The following is an 18,506-nucleotide window of genomic DNA, read 5'->3' as shown; positions in this document are numbered from 1 at the left end:
GGTTATTCCACAAAATATTGATTTCTGAACTCTTCCTGAGGTAAAACATTAGTATTGTTGTTTCTAAATGATTATGAACTTGTTTTTTCTTTTCGCATTATTGGAGGTCTGCAAGCAATGCATTTTTTAGTTATTTTGACCATTCCTCATTTTCAGAAAATAAATACATTTGTTGCTTGGAAATTCGGAGACATGTTGTCAGTGGTTTATAGAATAAAAAAAACAATTTACATTTTACTCAAAAATATACCTATGAAGAGAAAAATCAGACAAACTGAAAATATTGCAGTGGTCTCTTAATTTTTGCCAGAGCAGTATATGGGGTAGTATATGGTAGTAGGTTTACTAGTCCTCCAGTGATCATTTCCAGTGATTAAATCAAGACTACAGTAAGCAGCCCAGTAAGTGACATCACTGGAATCAGGGTCTCCGTCTCTACATTATGCTACTCACAGATTAAATGACAAAAAACTGGTGACAGATTCCCGTTAATAACATGAAGTTAGGTAATTTCTGATAACACTGTTGTCTACTTTAATTTTTAAAGAGGAATTACACCTAAACACATCATATAGAAGTAAAACCCTGTCCTCAGGCTATTGCTACAAGGGCAACACGTGGAATATCTATTCTAGCACTGTAAATTACTATCCCCACTAGATGGACAAAAATACTTATCACAGTTTATTATCCAACTTCCACAATTTCATTTTATAATTAACAAATCAAACATCATCAATATATGAACGGTTACTGTGCAGATTATAGAGTATTGGAAGTTTTGCACTTACCTATCCAGAGCAATGACGGCAAAGCTGAGGATGGTCACAGAGCAGAAGACTTTGTGCAAGAATTTGATGATCTTACAGAAAAGTATAGTATAAATCCACCAGCAACATTGTGGGCTGGCACTGAGCACAATGTCAAAAGGCACACACACCAAGCTGGCACAGATGCCAGAGCAAGCCAGATTCTTCATGAAGCGGTTGGTCACAGATTTCAGGACAGTTGTTCTGCAGGTTGACCAAAGTACAATGATGTTCCCTAAAAAAGACAAAAGTGAATTGCATTAAAGTGGTTTTCCTATTAAATTGTTGCATGATATGTCAGTCAAGTGCATCACAAAAGTCCCACTGGAGGGGTCTGTCAGCTGGGACCACCATTAATTTTTAAATATAGTGTGTTTATTTTTTATGGAAAGGTGCACTGTCATTCATAGTTTATTTATTTTACTCACTTACCGTATATGGCGGTAAATTTCAAAGCGCTTTATAGACATTATTGGAGCAGTCACCATTGGCGCTCACAATCTAAATTCCCTATCAGTATGTCTTTGGAGTGTGGGAGGAAACCGGAGTACTCGGAGGAAACCCACAAAACACGGGGAGAACATACAAACTCATTGCAGATGTTGTCCTTGGTGGAATTTGAACTCAGGACCCCAGTGCTGCAAGCCACTGTGTTGCCCTAAATATAGTACAATGCTAACCACTGAGACACCGTGCTGCCCTATATAATGTACAGTGCTAACCACTGAGCCACCGTGCTGCCCTATATAATGTACAGTGCTAACCACTGAGCCACCGTGCTGCCCTATATAATGTACAGTGCTAACCACTAAGCTACTGTGCTGCCTTATATATAGCACAGTGCTAACCACTGAGCCACCGTGCTGCCCTATATAATGTACAGTGCTAACCACTAAGCCACTGTGCTGCCTTATATATAGTACAGTGCTAACCACTGAGCCACCGTGTTGGCCTATATATAGTACAGTGCTAACCACTGAGCCACCGTGCTGCCCTATATAATGTACAGTGCTAACCACTAAGCCACTGTGCTGCCTTATATATAGTACAGTGCTAACCACTGAGCCACCGTGCTGCCCTATATAATGTACAGTGCTAACCACTAAGCCACTGTGCTGCCCTATATAATGTACAGTGCTAACCACTAAGCCACCGTGCTGCCCTATATAATGTACAGTGCTAACCACTAAGCCACCGTGCTGCCCTATATAATGTACAGTGCTAACCACTAAGCCACTGTGCTGCCTTATATATAGTACAGTGCTAACCACTGAGCCACCGTGTTGGCCTATATATAGTACAGTGCTAACCACTGAGCCACAGTGCTGCCCTATATATAGTACAGTGCTAACCACTGAGCCACCGTGCTGCCCTATATAATGTACAGTGCTAACCACTAAGCCACTGTGCTGCCTTATATATAGTACAGTGCTAACCACTGAGCCACCGTGTTGGCCTATATATAGTATGGTATTATCCACTGAGCCACTGTGCTGCCCTATATATAGTACAGTACTAACCACTGAGCCACCGTGCTGTCCTATATATAGTACAGTACTAACCACTGAGCCACCGTGCTGTCCTATATATAGTACAGTACTAACCACTGAGCCACCGTGCTGTCCAATACAGTATATAGTACAGTGCTCACCACTGACACACCATGCTGCCCTATACAGTGGGGAGAATAAGTATTTGATCCATTGCTGATTTTGTAAGTTTTCCCACTGACAAAGACATGAACAGTCTATATTTTTAAGGGTAGGTTAATTTTAACATTGAGAGACAGAATATAAAAAATAAAATCCAGAAAATCACATTGTATAAATTATATACATTTATTTGCATTTTGCAGTGACAAATAAGTATTTGATCCCCTACCAACCATTAAGAGTTTTGGCTCCCACAAACCAGTTAGGCTACTTTCACATTTCTATTTCTTTTAATCCGTCACAATGCGTCGTTTTGGGAAAAAAACGCATCCTGCAAATTTGCCCGCAGGATACGTTTTTTCCCACAGACTTGTATTGCTGACGGATCGTGACGTATGGCCACACGTTGCGTCCGTCATGCACTGGTTGCGTCGGGTTTTGGCAGACCATCGTCACGAAAAAATGTTCAAGGGATCGTTTTTCTGTACGTCGCATCCAGTGTTTCAGACTGCGCATACCCAGCAGGAAATATCGCTCTCATGATCTTTCCTCACCCTGCAGTCTGACGGAAATGTGAAAGCTCACACTTCCGTCGGTACGTCGCGCCGACGTTACGTGACGGCCCCGTACCGACGGAAATGTGAAAGAAGCCTTAGATGCTCCTAATCAACTCGTTACCTGCATTAAAGATGGCTGTCTTATATAGTCACCTTTATAAAAGACTCCTGTCCACAGACTCAATTAATCAGTCAGACTCTAACCTCTACAACATGGGCAAGACCAAAGAGCTTTCTAAGGATGTCAGGGACAAGATCATAGACCTGCACAAAGCTGGTATGGACTTCAAAACCATATGTAACTGTCACCACACGTACTGGAGACACTGACATGTGAAAAAGGCCTCAGGCTACGTCGCCACGGTCAGTAACCGGCAGTGCTTTGGACGCAGCACATGTCCACTCCATCCAAAGTGTTGCTAGCTTTTAAACGCAGGTGATTCCGCATGTGTTCATTGAACCGTGGGGAATCACTGCGCCCAATACATTGTAAGGGTGATTATTTCTCTTGCTGACATTGAGCGTGTTCGCAAGATAAATACACATGCTGCCATCTGGAAAGATGCGCCTCATGTCCGTCTCGGCAGGGAAGCCAGAGGTGTCCACGCATGCATAGAGGACATGAGACTTCTTGAAATCCCATCTACTATGCTGTGACATCTGGCCGATGCGGATGTACGCAGAGACCAACCCCACCGCGTTTACTGACCGTGGGAACATACCCTCATGTGTTTTCTTACCTGTGTCTCCAGCATTGCATGTATCACCTCTCAGTCTACTCCTGGGACAGGTTAGGCTTTAGGGCTCATACCCATGTGCGAGAAAAAAACGGACGAGTGCTATGCGAGTGTCATGCGAGTACAATGCAATTTTTAAACACAACATCCGTATGCAATCCGTGTGCAATTCGATTTTAACATGAGCTTTTACATGCAGCAGTTTTTTGTCATTTACACATCGTTTTAAAATTAATATATTCTTCAAAACACACACACCATATATATATATATATATATATATCTATATATATATAGATATATATATATATATATATACATACAGTACAGACCAAAAGGTTGGACACACCATTTCATTTAAAGATTTTTCTGTATTTTCATGACTAGGAAAATTGTACATTCACACTGAAGGCATCAAAACTATGAATTAACACATGCGGAATTATAAATGGGGTAGGGACCATCAGTTGTGTTGTGCAGAATTCTGGTGGATACACAGCTGATAGTCCTACTGAACAGACTGTTAGGATTTGTATTATGGCAAGAAAAAAGCAGCTAAGTAAAGAAAAACGAGTGGCCATCATTACTTTAAGAAATGAAGGTCAGTCAGTCTGAGAAAATGGGGAAAACTTTGAAAGTGTCCCCAAGTGCAGTGGCAAAACCATCAAGTGCTACAAAGAAACTGGCTCACATGAGGACCGCCCCAGGAAAGGAAGACCAAGAGTCACCTCTGCTTCTGAGGATAAGTTTATCCAAGTCACCAGCCTCAGAAATCGCAGGTTAACAGCAGCTCAGATTAGAGACCAGGTCAATGCCACATAGAGGTCTAGCAGCACATTTCACAACAACTGTTAAGAGGAGACTTTGTGCAGCAGGCCTTCATGGTAAAATAGCTGCTAGGAAACCACTGCTAAGGACAGGCAACAAGCAGAAGAGACTTATTTGGGCTAAAGAACACAAGGAATGGACTTTAGACCAGTGGAAATCTGTGTTTTGGTCTGATGAGTCCAAATTTGAGATCTTTGGTTCCAACCACTGTGTCTTTGTGCGACGCAGAAAAGGTGAACAGATGGACTCTACATGCCTGGTTCCCACTGTGAAGCATGGAGGAGGAGGTGTGATGGTATGGGGGTGCTTTGCTGGTGACACTGTTGGGGATTTATTCAAAATTGTAGGCATACTGAACCAGCATGGCTACCACAGCATCTTGCAGCGGCATGCTATTCCATCCGGTTTGCGTTTAGTTGGACCATCATTTATTTTTCAACAGGACAATGACTCCAAACACACCTCCAGGCTATGTGATGGCTATTTGACCAAGAAGGAGAGTGATGGGGTGCTACGCCAGATGACCTGGCCTCCACAGTCACCAGACCTGAACCCAATCGAGATGGTTTGGGGTGAGCTGGACCGCAGATTGAAGGCAAAAGGGCCAACAAGTGCTACGCATCTCTGGGAACTCCTTCAAGATTGTTGGAAGACCATTCCCGGTGACTACCTCTTGAAGCTCATCAAGAGAATGCCAAGAGTGTGCAAAGCAGTCATCAAGGCAAAAGGTGGCTACTTTGAAGAATCTAGAATATAATACTTTTTTGTTAAGTATATAATTCCACATGTGTTCATTCATAGTTTTGATGCCTTCAGTGTGAATGTACAATTTTCATAGTCATGAAAATACAGAAAAATCTTTAAATGAGAAGGTGTGTCCAAACATTTGATCTGTACTGTATATATATATATATATATATATATATATATATATATAATATTTTCATGAATCTTTTATAGATGAAACCAGATCAGATGTATAACCAACGGTATTAAAGAAATAAATACATGTGCTACTGCTTGCCATTGATGTGTATTGTAAATATAGTATTCTGCTACACATGTCTTTGGTGCTTGTATATATATTTTACCATCTATAAGACTCATTCAGGTGCCTGATTTTCATATATGAGTGCTATCTATGTTTTTCATGGGTACCACTCATACATGTAATATTCTATTCTATGGGGCTATTCGCATATCCAATTTTTTTCTTCGGATTGAGTGGTCTGCGGAAAACATCGGAGACATGTCCGATTTTTGATCTGAAGGTCGGATCAAATTCGGCAATGCAAAACAAAAATTGGACCACACTCGGGTGACATCCGAGTGAGGTCCGATATTCATGGACTATCAAAAAGGAGAAGGTGGAGACATTACTTTTTACATTTCTCCATGTGTGAAAAAATCGGATGACACTCGGACCACACTCTGATCAGGATAATTGGTCCGATTTTCTCAAACATGTAAAAATCAGTTGTCTGAATGAGGCCTAAGCCAGTGTAGTGTAGACACATTCTCCTAGAAGCGTTGCTCTGTAATCCAGCGTCTGCAGCGCGGTATCATACAATATATCGTACTCTTTAGTTTCTGGAGTTCAGTAAAGAAAATTACTGCATGACGTTTCATAATTACGAGGTTACACAGAGCCGGCCCGTCGGATGGCCATTTCTTCCATGAAAACATATGGAATTGTTTCTGGCCAGATGCAGTGATTGCTTTCAGGCAGGGTCTCGTGAGAACATGGCCTAAAGCGGGTCTGATCAAATATTTACTTTGATGCGTTTGCATTAGGCCCATCTCGCACATCCGACATTCTCAGTCCAAGTGTGGACCGAGATGTCTAGACAGTCTTATAGGCGTGTGCTGGTTCCATTACTACAGTTCATATTGCTGTCAGCAAGATTTGGTCTATGATGTTACTGAAGAATTCTAGTTACAGCTTTGATCATGAGGCCACTTTAGGCCAAGTTCACATGAGCACATTTTCTGTTCCAAGTGCTTTTCATAAAAAAACCTGACTCACCCTGACCTCACGCAGATCAATGCTATTCAATACGTCTGTTCAGATTAACTTTTTTTTTTAATGCACCAAATTTGTGCTTGAAATAAATATCTGCATGTACTAGTCTCATCCATATATCAGATGAGACTCGCCCATTCTAGTCAATGGGTGCGCAAAACTAAATCTGATCCCATATTTCTACAGATACTTTGCAGTTCTTTATGTGGCAAACAGTATATTGTCTTGTAAATTTTACTAATGGCTGATAAATAAAACAGATGCCATTTCCAGATTATTTCACCTGATTCAGCATTTGCGACTTAGGGTACTTTCACACTAGCGTTTTTTTAAATCCGTCACAATGCGTCGTTTTGCAGAAAAAACGCATCCTGCAAAAGTGCTTGCAGGATGCGTTTTTTCCCCATACACTTCTATTGACGACGCATTTGCGACGGATTTGCACACTTCGCATCCGTCTTGCGACGAATGCGTCGTGCTTTGGCGGACCGTCGGGAGAAAAAAACCCTACATGTAACTTTTTTTCTCCCGACGGACCGCTTTTTCCGACCGCGCATGCGCGGCCGGAACTCCGCCCCCACCTCCCCGCACCTTACAATGGGGCAGCGGATGCGCCGGAAAAATGCATCCGCTGCCTCCATTGTGCAATGCAGCAAACGCTAGCGTCGGAATCTCTCCCCGACGCATTGCGACGGGGAGATTCCGACGCTAGTGTGAAAGAAGCCATAAAAAGTCACAAAACTTGTCACAAATGTACTAGAGTCCCCATCATACAAACACACACACATTTTAGCAGAATGTGATTTTTCGTTTTTAAGAGAAAAATGTCAGCATTTTTGATTTGAGCAAAATTCATGAACAGCGTGCACCATTCTTATTAATTTGGCGCAATAAATACCACAAGACAAAATAAAAAAATCCCAACTGATGAAATGGGACCTTACTTTTTAAATTTGGTCAGAGTACGATTGAGGCTACAGTCAGTCGGATGAGAGAGTCGGAGCACACTGAAAAGAGAAGATGGAGAACAAAATTTCTCCATTGTGTGAGTCCGTGGAAATTGGACTACACTCAGATGTCATCTGAGTGCAGTTGAATGATTTCCATGCATCCATAGACTTCAATCCCAGAATGCTGCATTTTTCCCCCCTTACAGATTCTGCATCAGCACTGCACCATTGAATAACATTAGTCCCACTGCTATCCGATAAAAAAACGGATAACACTCGTCTGATGTATATGCTGGATTGAGCGAGCCCTGAGGGAAGAAATTCCTTCTTCTTTCTTCTTTCCCTAGAACCAGAACAGCTCTCTTCTAGGGAAGAATCCTTTGGCTAGCTCAACATATGGTGTGTTATCCTATATTTATAGACAATATTATCACTAATCTATGTTAGCCTTTGTATGGCTTCTCCCAGATTAGTACCTGCCTCCTCAGATGATGGGACATGTTCTCTTGTTAACATATCTAAACAGTGGGGCTTTCCTCCTGTTTACGACATCAAGGCGACCTCCGAATCGTCCTGGATGTAAAGACTCCCCCGAAGCCCATCAGCGCAGGAAGGAACATGACTGGGGGAGGCGCAGACCATATCGCACGGTTGAAGTTTTTAGCTAAGGGGTCCCCTTCTGAGCACTATAGGATAGCTCTTCGTGAGTCGGAGGTTGGCGGTGTGGAAGCCCCTTGTTATAATATAAGCAGGGGCTCTAGTTTTTATGTTCACACCACTGAATTAAAAAAGAAAAGGTAAAAAAAGGAAAAAAGTGTCTAATATGGCCTTTAAATGTATCTTTCATGTGAATTATCACAGCTGCGGTTCAGGAGTCAGGTGGAAGTTGCAGGAAGTTACGGTGGACTAATCTGATCTAATAAAGGATGTAAAAACTCATGGTGGTGAACAGTCTCAGCTGTGGGGGGACAGCCTGAAGGATTTAATATGGTAACGCTTTCAGCTATCCAGCCTGATAAAGTATAGGTGCTTCTCAGTAAATTAGAATATCATCAAAAAGTTAATTTATTTCAGTTCTTCAATACAAAAAGTGGAACTCATATGGTCATGGTCGATTTTTAATACTTATAACTTCCTAACAAAAAAAATATGTTTCAAAAATTCTGCTGAGGTAAAGTGGACATGTGGGAAATGTTATTTATTAACTGTTTTGTGTGATATAACTTTCTGATTTAAGAGCATCAAAAATAAAAGGTTAAAAATTCCAGAGTGATCTATTTCAAGTGGTTATTTCTGTTAATGTTGATGATTATGGCTTACAGCCAATGAAAACCCAAAAGTCATTATCTCAGTAAATTAGAATAATTAACAAAAAACGCCAGCAAAGGCTTCCTAAGTGCTTAAAAAGGTCCCTTAGTCTGTTTCATTAGGCTCCACAATCATGGGGAAGACTGCTGACTTGACATGTCCAGAAGGCAGTCAGTGACACATTCCACAAGGACGGTAAGCCACAAAAGTGCTGTATCCAATCATACTAATGGAAAGTTGAATGGAAGGAAAAAGTGTGTTTTGTACTTCATTAGGTTTGAGGTTTACCAGAGTTACGATTTATTTTATGGGGGAGTGAGGGTCCATCCCGTCCTGTATCCATCAGTCTTGCTATTAAGCAATGTTGTCTTACTTGAGCAGGAGAACTGTTTTGGCGTTTATGAAATGCTGCAACAGCTTTGAGTGGGTGCATATGGTTACTCTTATGCCTGGATTTATGCTCCATACTTTTATGAAGTTATACACGAAGCAGTCATATAATAATAAACTCAGCTCTCCTAGAAGGGTAAGACTAAATGTACATGCTACAGCTTGTACTTGGTGTCTTCTGCAACAATCGATAACATGCACCCCCAGGCTTCTAATAGATCTGATTCTGTACTGGAACGTGCTCTTAATTCTGTGAGTACCAATACTGTGTGTAGTGGATCTCCCATAGTGCTGTTCTAGCTCTGTTCTTTTACCATCTTTTAATAGAGTTTTGGGGGGGTCAACTCATAAATTTTCATCTGATCCTAAGAAAAACTTCTGTCATGATTCGCACTCGGACCCGAAAGACAATCATTATTCTGATGAAGGCTTAGAATTTGGGGAAGCAAATGCATTTTTATTTAGTGAGGAAGATGTAAAAAGAAATTCTTCTTCACTTCCAAAAATAAGGCTTCACTAATAATTCTTCATGCCATAAGAAGTGCTATGAATGTGAAGGGAGTAAACTGTCTGAGGACTGTATAGGACGATATGTTTCAAGGTCTAAGGGCTGGAAGGAGATGTGATCTTTTCCCAAACCTTTAAAAAATATATTTTTTGGAAGACTGGGAAGATGTATGAGGAGGCACTCAAAAAAATAAAAATTACTTATTTAAAAACATTTAGTATTCAATTTAGCATCTTGAAAACATTATTCCCCTTCAAAAAACTGTCCATTACATGATATGCACTTGTCCCAACATTTTTTCCGCTGTTCAAAATATATTTTATATTCTTCCGGACTAACGCTGTAGAGTGCCTCCAGCTATTTTTTCTTACCCTCTTCTACATCCTGAAAATACTTTCTTTTTAGGGTTTTCTTCATTCCTGGGAATCAAGAAGTCATCGCTAGGGAGTGAGAAACCAATGTCATACACTTTTTTTTTTTTTTTGCAAAAACTGGTTGATTTTTCAACACTGTGTGGGCAGGCACGTTATTATGATGAAGCAGCCAGTTCCCCGATTGCTACAATTCAGGTCGTTTTTTCCTCACTGCCTCACGCAATCGCTTCAGCACTTGCAGATAGTAATGTTGGTTCACTGTGGTGCCCCGAGGAACAAATTCAACATGAATGACTCCTTTGATGAGGAAAAAACCAAACCAACATGGACTTCAAATTTGATTTCACTTGCCATGTTTTTTGGGGGTCTGGGCAATGAAGCTGTCTTCTACTGGCTGGACTGCTGTTTTGCTTTGATTCAGGATTATAGGTGTAACGCCAAGATTAATCTCCTGTGATGACTTTTGACACCCTGTCCTCCCCCATTACAAACCCAACCTATCCCCCTGTGACAACTTCTTATTTCCATGAATTAAGAAAATCCTAAAGGGAAATTATTTTCAGGACACGGAAGAGGTGAAAGAAAAATAGCTGAATGCATTTAACAGGATTAGTTCAGAAGAATATAAAAAAATGTTTCGAACAGTGGAAAAACCATTGGGACAAGTGCATATTATGTTATGGACAGTATCTTGAAGGGGATTAATGTTTTCAAGGTGTTATCTTGAAAAAAAATTGTAAATGAGTAATTCTTGTTTTTTGGGGGTACCCCTTGTATGTAGAAGAAAAGACTTACCATTTCTAAAGAATTTAAAGACAGTTTACGCTTTCACTTGGAAGAAACTAAGGTTTGAGATAAAATGGCAAAAATACATTTTCTAGTGTCAAAAGTTATTCTTTCTGATGATTCATCAAATCTGCCGTGGAAAGATGAATCCCCTTACTATAACTAACATTACAGCAACATCTCTGTCTTGTAACTTTTGTTGGTAATACTCAATAATCTAAAACGGGAAATGTGAAAATCTGAAAAGGAAGACCTCTAAAGAAGAAATATTAGTATACTTTCCATTATTGAAGATGGCAACAGGCTTCTTGACAAATGTTTTCTGCTCAGTCAGTTGGGTTCACTGCAAGGAGTGAGGCCAAATGTCCACTTTGGTTAAAAACCTAGTTAGGTGACATCCAATCAAAGAACAAACTTTTTCATACCCTTTTAAGGAATTGCGTAAAACTTTTGTGACTTTTGGCATTTTTACATCATTTTTAGCCAGCTTTGTTGAATTGAAGACAAGCTGTAGCGTATCTTACTCAAGTCATTGAATGGAGTAACATTTGTGACGAGGTGCACGAGACACTCTTTAATGAATCAACCACGTCTAACCCCAACACGTCACCTTGTGAAAACTGGCGTGAACAACACCAGGCTTAATGAATTGGGGCCTATGTCTTTGCATCAGTTTTTGGTAAATTCTTAGAAAAGGCAGTAGACAAAAATAAAAAAAAGTTTCCAGAGGATAAACCAAAGAAAATTGCCATTTTTCATAAACCTTCCCCACTGCAAAATCTGATGATAAAAGTCGAAACTAAAAAATGAACTTATCCAAAAGGAGAAAAGGGAAGAAATGTAATCTGAACAAAGCAATCAGAAGCAAACCATGATACCAGCTTTGTTGGAGGAAGACTCCAAAGGTTTCTTCAAGCATGGACAAAATTAACAAAAGTTCCTTGGGTGCAGGACAGATTTAGAAACTGGTCCAAATTGGATTTCATACATTTTTCCTCCTGAAAATCATCATCAGCCCTTCAGACTATGCTTCGGAAAGATGAACAGAAACAATTTAAAATTAGGCATTAAAGAGATAATTGTGATTCAACAACATAGAAAGTTAAAATTCTAATTTATTAAAAAAAACTTTCTTCATGAAAATAAATATAAAATCTCAAATGGGGAATGAGAGAGTATACATGGGAAAAGTTTGTGTGTTTTGGGCTACTACAAGCTTTTTACGCATAGGTTTCTACACGGTTGTCACCAGAAATTTCAGGGGACCTTAGTGGCTAAATTTTCACGTCCCCTTGAGTCTCCGCCCAGACTCCACCCTTCGAACCTTCCACAGTCCCACCGCCCACTCTTGGAAAAAGTACACTTCTGCACCATGTCCTCACCAATCACACATTAACAGTTCCCATTTAACACCATATCGCATACATAGTCATCAGCTTTTGTTTTGGCAAAAAGATTTTTTTCTTTTTAAGCCTTCCACCACGACAAAGCAGACTTTTGCCTGGGCCCTGCTCTACTCTAACCTATTAAACATATCTTAAAATATCCAATACTCATTTTACGTATATATTTTTACTCTTTCTTGAAGGTAATGTGTCACAACATTTTTTTAAATGACCAATAATACCAGATACAAGGGACAAATACCGTTACACCATGGTGGCACCACATATTACCACCACATACTGACCGAATACTACAATACTGATAATTTAATTAAAAAAAATACTAATATTACCATAAGTGCCATTATACACATGAACTCTGTACACAGTATACAGTGTCAGTTTACAGGTAATATAGGGACTCTGCAGTGACATTTTACATAGGAGCTCTGTATATAGTGTGTAGGTGATACAGTGATCACCAATGACATTATACACAGGAGCTCTGTATATAGTGTCAGTGTAAGGTAATACATTGATAACCAGTGACATTATTCACAGGAGCTCTGTATATAGTGTCAATGCACAGATAATAGTGATCACTGATATTATACACAGTTCTGTTTGGATTTTATACAAAATGCTTTGACAAGGGTTTTATTCCCAGTACCCTTAAGGTGCAAATCACAGTCTTTTTTTATTAACCATGTTTGGGTTAAAAGTTCTGTGACAGCAATTTCCAGATCAAAACCCTCTTTTAGAAAGACTATTCCCCCTAGGGCATAAATCTTGTACTCTAGGGACATTGTGAGGCACCATTTGAACATTTTGCTATCTACAGAATGGAATTGACTATCCTTAGAAACTGTCTTTCTTTTTGTAATCACAACGGCGAGACGGAAAGAGGAAATTCAGGCCCTTTCTATTAAAGAACCTTTTTTTAAGTCATGCTTGATTGTATAATTTTGAAATTAAACTCGGCTTTTATACGATATATGATTTATTTTTATCAAGTCAAGCAATAATCTTGCCATCGTTGTGCCCAAACCAAAGGATTTTCAAAAAGAACATTTTCATTGTGTACATTTGAAAAGAGTGACACCTGGGTGAAAAGAGAAAAATCCAGCAATAGGCATGAGTGAACTAAAAAATAACTTTTCATATTATTAAAAAATATTATTAAAAATTCATTCCAAGTATGTTGTCGTGCACATGACTTCATATGAACAGATCAACGCGTTTCGACGTTAGTCTTTTTCAAGATCTGAACACGTCTCCAGTTGAAAGATCTTATATAGTCCATCAAATATATGCATGGATCACATGATTAGAAAAAAATTAGCATAATAAATTAAAAACTGATTAAAAAAGAAAGACAATATATCATATATATCAATATAAATCTACTTAAACATATTAACATATCATTTAAATTCCGAAATAGATATATTCACAAAGATAAATTCATTTAATTTCATAATACCACCTCTTATATTCAATCCGCATAAGATGTAAACATCTAGTTTAAAAATCCACTACAACTATTTCAAATAGAGTTGGTAGAAACACAGAGACAAATAAATATTGTTTTATAAGATCACGTCTTGCATTTAAACCTCATGGGGTGCGTGTATCCAGCATAAAAATCCAATAGGTTTCCCTATTCAATAATTTGCCATTATTGTTACCTCCTCTTTGTGGTTTCATCACCTTTTCATTACCACAAAATTTTAAATAGTTCAAATTCCCCCCATGCACAATGGAAAAATGTTTAGACGCCGCTGATACTGAAATCATGTTTGGATTAACCTCATTTGAATGATACCGTCTGATTCTAGCCTTCAGTGGGCAAGTAGTGCTTCCTACATATTGTAATTTGCATTTGGTACATTCAATTAAATAAATTACATTTGATGTGTTGCAATTTATATGATTTTTTATCGGAAATACCGCAGAATTATATGTTGAATAAAAGGAATCACTCTTATAAGCAAAATTGCATGCCTTGCTTTTTTTTCGCACCACATTTATAAAAACCTTTAAAGTTGAATCAATTTTTAGAAGAGTCATGTGGATTGATATTACTACTAAATAGACTGGGAGACAATAGACTACCCAAAGTAGGAGCTCTTTTAGCTGAAAATCTAATATTATTTTTCAAGATAATCCTGAGATTATCATCCTGACTAAGCATAGGCAGATGTTTAATAATAGCTGTTATACTATTAAATTGTGGACTGTATTAGGCTCCACAAGTTCCTTTGAGAATGGACTCTAACCCAGAGTGAAGAATAAGGCTGCCGTCACACTAGCAGTATTTGGTCAGTATTTTACATCAGTATTTGTAGCCTAAACCAGGAGTGGGTGATAAATACAGAAGTGGTGCATATGTTTCTATTATACTTTTCCTCTAATTGTTCCACTCCTGGTTTTGGCTTACAAATACTGATGGAAAATACTGACCAAATACTCCTATTGTGACGGCAGCCTAAAGGGGAAAAAATCTTCCAAAAAAACCTTTGTCAAGATAGCTTAGATTATGTCTATTGTAGAGATTTATAAAACTCCAGGTGTAAAACAGCCAATAAATATCAAAACCCACGCCACCAGGGCAAGCTCAACTTCCTGGGCGGAAAGGGTTGTAGATCAAATTTGCAGAGCAGCTATCTGGAGAAATGCTTTACAGGCATTAGCCAATTGATGTAGTGTCTGATAGTCGTACAACATTTTGATGTAAGATCCTTCAAGGTCTGGTTCCCCACCAATTTGGTATCATTCATGTGGGGCTATCAGGAGGGACATCCTGGAAAGAAGGAATTAGATTTTATTGGTAATTGTCCCTTAAAGAAGAAAAGCTTTAATTTGTTTAATGTGATGTAATATATGTGAAGGCAATAATAAAACTGTTGTATCCATATTGGTCTGGTAATTGACCTCTGAGTTTCTGTCCTTCTGTCCCTAGAGAGGTGGAGTAGGACATCCTCATGTGGCATTTTTTTTTCATGCACCCATTGACCTTAAAGGGGTTGACCAGGTTTGGTTTGAAAGTCTTCACTCTGTGACTACAGGCTTGAGAATCCTCTAATTGCGCAAAGAGCATGGTTTCAGGATTCTCCAGTGGCAGTAGGGAGACCGGGCAGTCACGTGACGCCAAGTATGCAATATGCGTACTTCCAGCAACGTTCCAACTAGACATGCGCAGCCTCACTCAATTCACTTGTATTGATCAAGGCCAGGCATGTCGTGTCTGATTGTAGCTGGGAGTGTGCATATTGGCTGCTTGCAGTCTCATTACTTCTCGGTCCCGGTGTAACAGGCCATATTAACCTTCTGCCCAGAAAATATCCGCGGATACAGTGGCCTAGGCCAGGTTATACTCCTGCGGGTCAGAATACCCCAGGTGCTGTAGATCAAATTTTTCAGGCTTTTGAGAACCATTGAGTGATATACTCAATAACGGACCACCAGGCAGCACACGGGGGTGCAGAGACAGCGAACGGGGTCCCAGGCAGTGCACGGGGCCCCAGGCACCACACAGGGGGCAAAAACAGTGAATGGGGTCCCAGGCAGCACATGGGGGCCCCAGAAAGCACAGGGGTGGCAGAGACAGCGAACAGGGTCCCAGGCAGCATACGGAGGCCCCAGGCAGTGGACAGGGCCTCAGGCAGCACACGGCGCCCCAGGCAGCACACGGGGCCCCAAGCAGCACATGAGGGCACCAGGCAGCACACGGGGCCCCAAGCAGCACACAAGGACCCCAGGAAGCACATGGGGGCCCCTGGTAGTGCATGGTGCCCCAGGCAGCACACAGGTGGCAGAGACAGCGAACGGGGCCCCAGGCAGCACATGGGGGCCCCAGGCAAAGCACAGGGCCCCAGGCCGCACACAGAGCCCCCAGGCAGCACACGGGGCAGAGACAGCGAACGGGGTCCCAGGCAGCACACAGGGGTCCCAGACAGCACATGGGGGCCCCAGGCAGCACACGGGGCAGAGACAGTGAATGGGGTCCCAGGCAGCACAGGGGCCCCAGGCAGCACACGGGGGGCAGAGACAGTGAATGGGGTCCCAGGTAGCACAGAGGGGCCCCAGGCAGCACAAGGGGGCAGAGACGGTGAACGGGGTCCCAGGCAGCACACAGGCGCCCCAGACAGCACTCAGGGAGGCAAAGACAGCGAACGGGGTCCCAGGCAGCACACGGGGCTCCAGGCAGAGCACATTGCACCAGGGAGCACACGGAGCCCCAGGCAGCACATGGGGCAGAGACAGCGAATGGCGTCCCAGGCAGCACACAGGGGCCCCAGGCAGTGCACAGGGCCCCAGGTAGCACACGGGGCCCCAAGCAGCACACGGGGCCCAAAGCAGCACAAGGGGGGCCTAGGCAGTGCACAGAGCCCCAGGCAGCACACAGGGGCCTCAGGCAGCGCACAGGGCCCCAGGCAGCATGCAGGGGCCCCTGGAAGCACACAGGTGCCCCAAGCAGTGCAAAGGGGGGCAGAGACAGCACATGGGTCCCCAGACAGCTCTCTGCCCTCCTGTGTGCTGTCTTGGACCCCCTGTGTGCTGTTTGGGACCCCCTGTGTGATGTCTGGGGCCCTGTTCTTGAGTATATCACTCAATCCTGCGCAATGTCTGGGGCCCCTGTGTGATGTCTGGGGCCCCTGTGGGATGTCTGGGCCACCATGTGCTGTCTCTGCCCCCTGTGTGCTGCCTGGGGCCCCTGTGTGCTGCCTGGGCCCTCTGTGCACTGACTGGGGCCCCGTTATTACGTATATCACTCAATGGTTCTCAAAGGCCTGAAAAATCTGATCTACAGCAGCTGGGGTATATTCTGACCCGGAGGAGTATAACCTGGCCTAGGCCACTGTATCCGCGGGTATTTTCTAGGTGGGGGGTTAATCTGGCCTGTTACACCGGGACCGAGCGGTGATGAGACTGCAAGCAGCCAATATGCACACTCCCAGCTACAATCAGACACGACATGCCTGGCCTTGATCAATTCAAGTGAATTGACTGAGGCTGCGCATGTCTAGTTGACCCGGAGGGAAATAATCTGGCCTAGGCCAAACTATACCCCGGGGTATAGTTTGGTCTGGGCCATAATACACCCGGGGTATATTCTGGCCAAGAGGGGTATAAACGTGCCTAGGCCACTTTAACCCGTGGTATATTCTGGGCGGGTGTTTAATCTGGCCTGTTACACCGGCTCTAAAGAACCCTGGCAGCTCACGCTATGCATGCTGTGAAGATTTACAAGTATGCAGTCACATAAAATGATTGCAGACTTTCGGGACAAACCTGGGCAATCCCTTTTAATGGGCAAATTTGATTTAAACAAAAAACAGAATAGTGCATGCAGTGATTTATTTATTAATTTTTTTTAATGGACAGACCTTTATCTGAGCTACCCCATACACATGCATTGGTTTCTACACGGTCCAATTGGCACATGGACAGACCGAAAAATATACTTGTCTGAACAAGCTCTTATACAGATCTTCTGCTTCCTTTCTTCTTAAGGGTATGTGCACACGTTGTGGATTTCTGTGCGGATTTTTCTGCTCAGTTTTTGAAATATCCGCAGGTAAAACGCATTGCGTACCAGGGTTGATGCAGCTGGTACGACTTGCCCATTAATGACTGACTGCAACAACCTTAATTAATGAGTTAACAACAACAACTAGGCACGACCATCAATACTTGTTCTATTCATTATGAGACACCATTCAGTTTTATGAACTAGAAACTGAGCTTAGAGATGTGCAACCTAAATTGTCCAAAGTAATTAACATTGAAAACAAGGAAAAAGAGGAATGTGATAACACAGAGGATGATGATGATAACGTGTTAGATCCCAGTTGGCGTGAACATAGAGGAACACAGCTGAGAAGGTCATCTGAGGAGGAAGATGAGGAGTTTATGTTGCGCTGTATGTCACAGACACATGGTGATGCAGCCACAACGAGCAATGCATCCTCAGCCACAACTGTGCCTCTGACCAGCAACGTCTGCCGGTCTGCAGCTCGCAGGGGTGGAAAGGGTTGCCTAGCCTGGGTCTTTTTTGACACTGCAAAGGATGAGCCAACTCCTGCAATCTGCCAACTTTGCAAAAAAAAAGTCGAGGTAAAAAGTGCAATTATTTGATTACTACATATATGAATCTTCACATGCACAATCACCATGCTTTACTGTGGGAAGCCCA

At 41.8% G+C, this 18,506-nt stretch overlaps 1 protein-coding gene across 1 annotated transcript in view; it reads right to left on the bottom strand.

Moving 5' to 3' along the window:
• Positions 1-18,506, bottom strand: part of GPR176 (G protein-coupled receptor 176) — a 105,531-nt gene that overhangs the window by 10,650 nt on the left and 76,375 nt on the right. Inside the window, exon 2 of the mRNA XM_069732384.1 lies at positions 792-1,044. Coding sequence (XP_069588485.1) covers positions 792-1,044 — 253 coding nt within the window. The remainder of the gene's footprint in view (positions 1-791; positions 1,045-18,506) is intronic.

The sequence above is a fragment of the Ranitomeya imitator genome, chromosome 1, assembly GCF_032444005.1.
Source record: "Ranitomeya imitator isolate aRanImi1 chromosome 1, aRanImi1.pri, whole genome shotgun sequence".
Classification (NCBI taxonomy): Eukaryota; Metazoa; Chordata; class Amphibia; order Anura; family Dendrobatidae; genus Ranitomeya; species Ranitomeya imitator.
The sequence above is the reverse complement of the archived record's forward strand: the minus strand, read 5'-3'. Positions and strand labels throughout refer to the sequence as shown.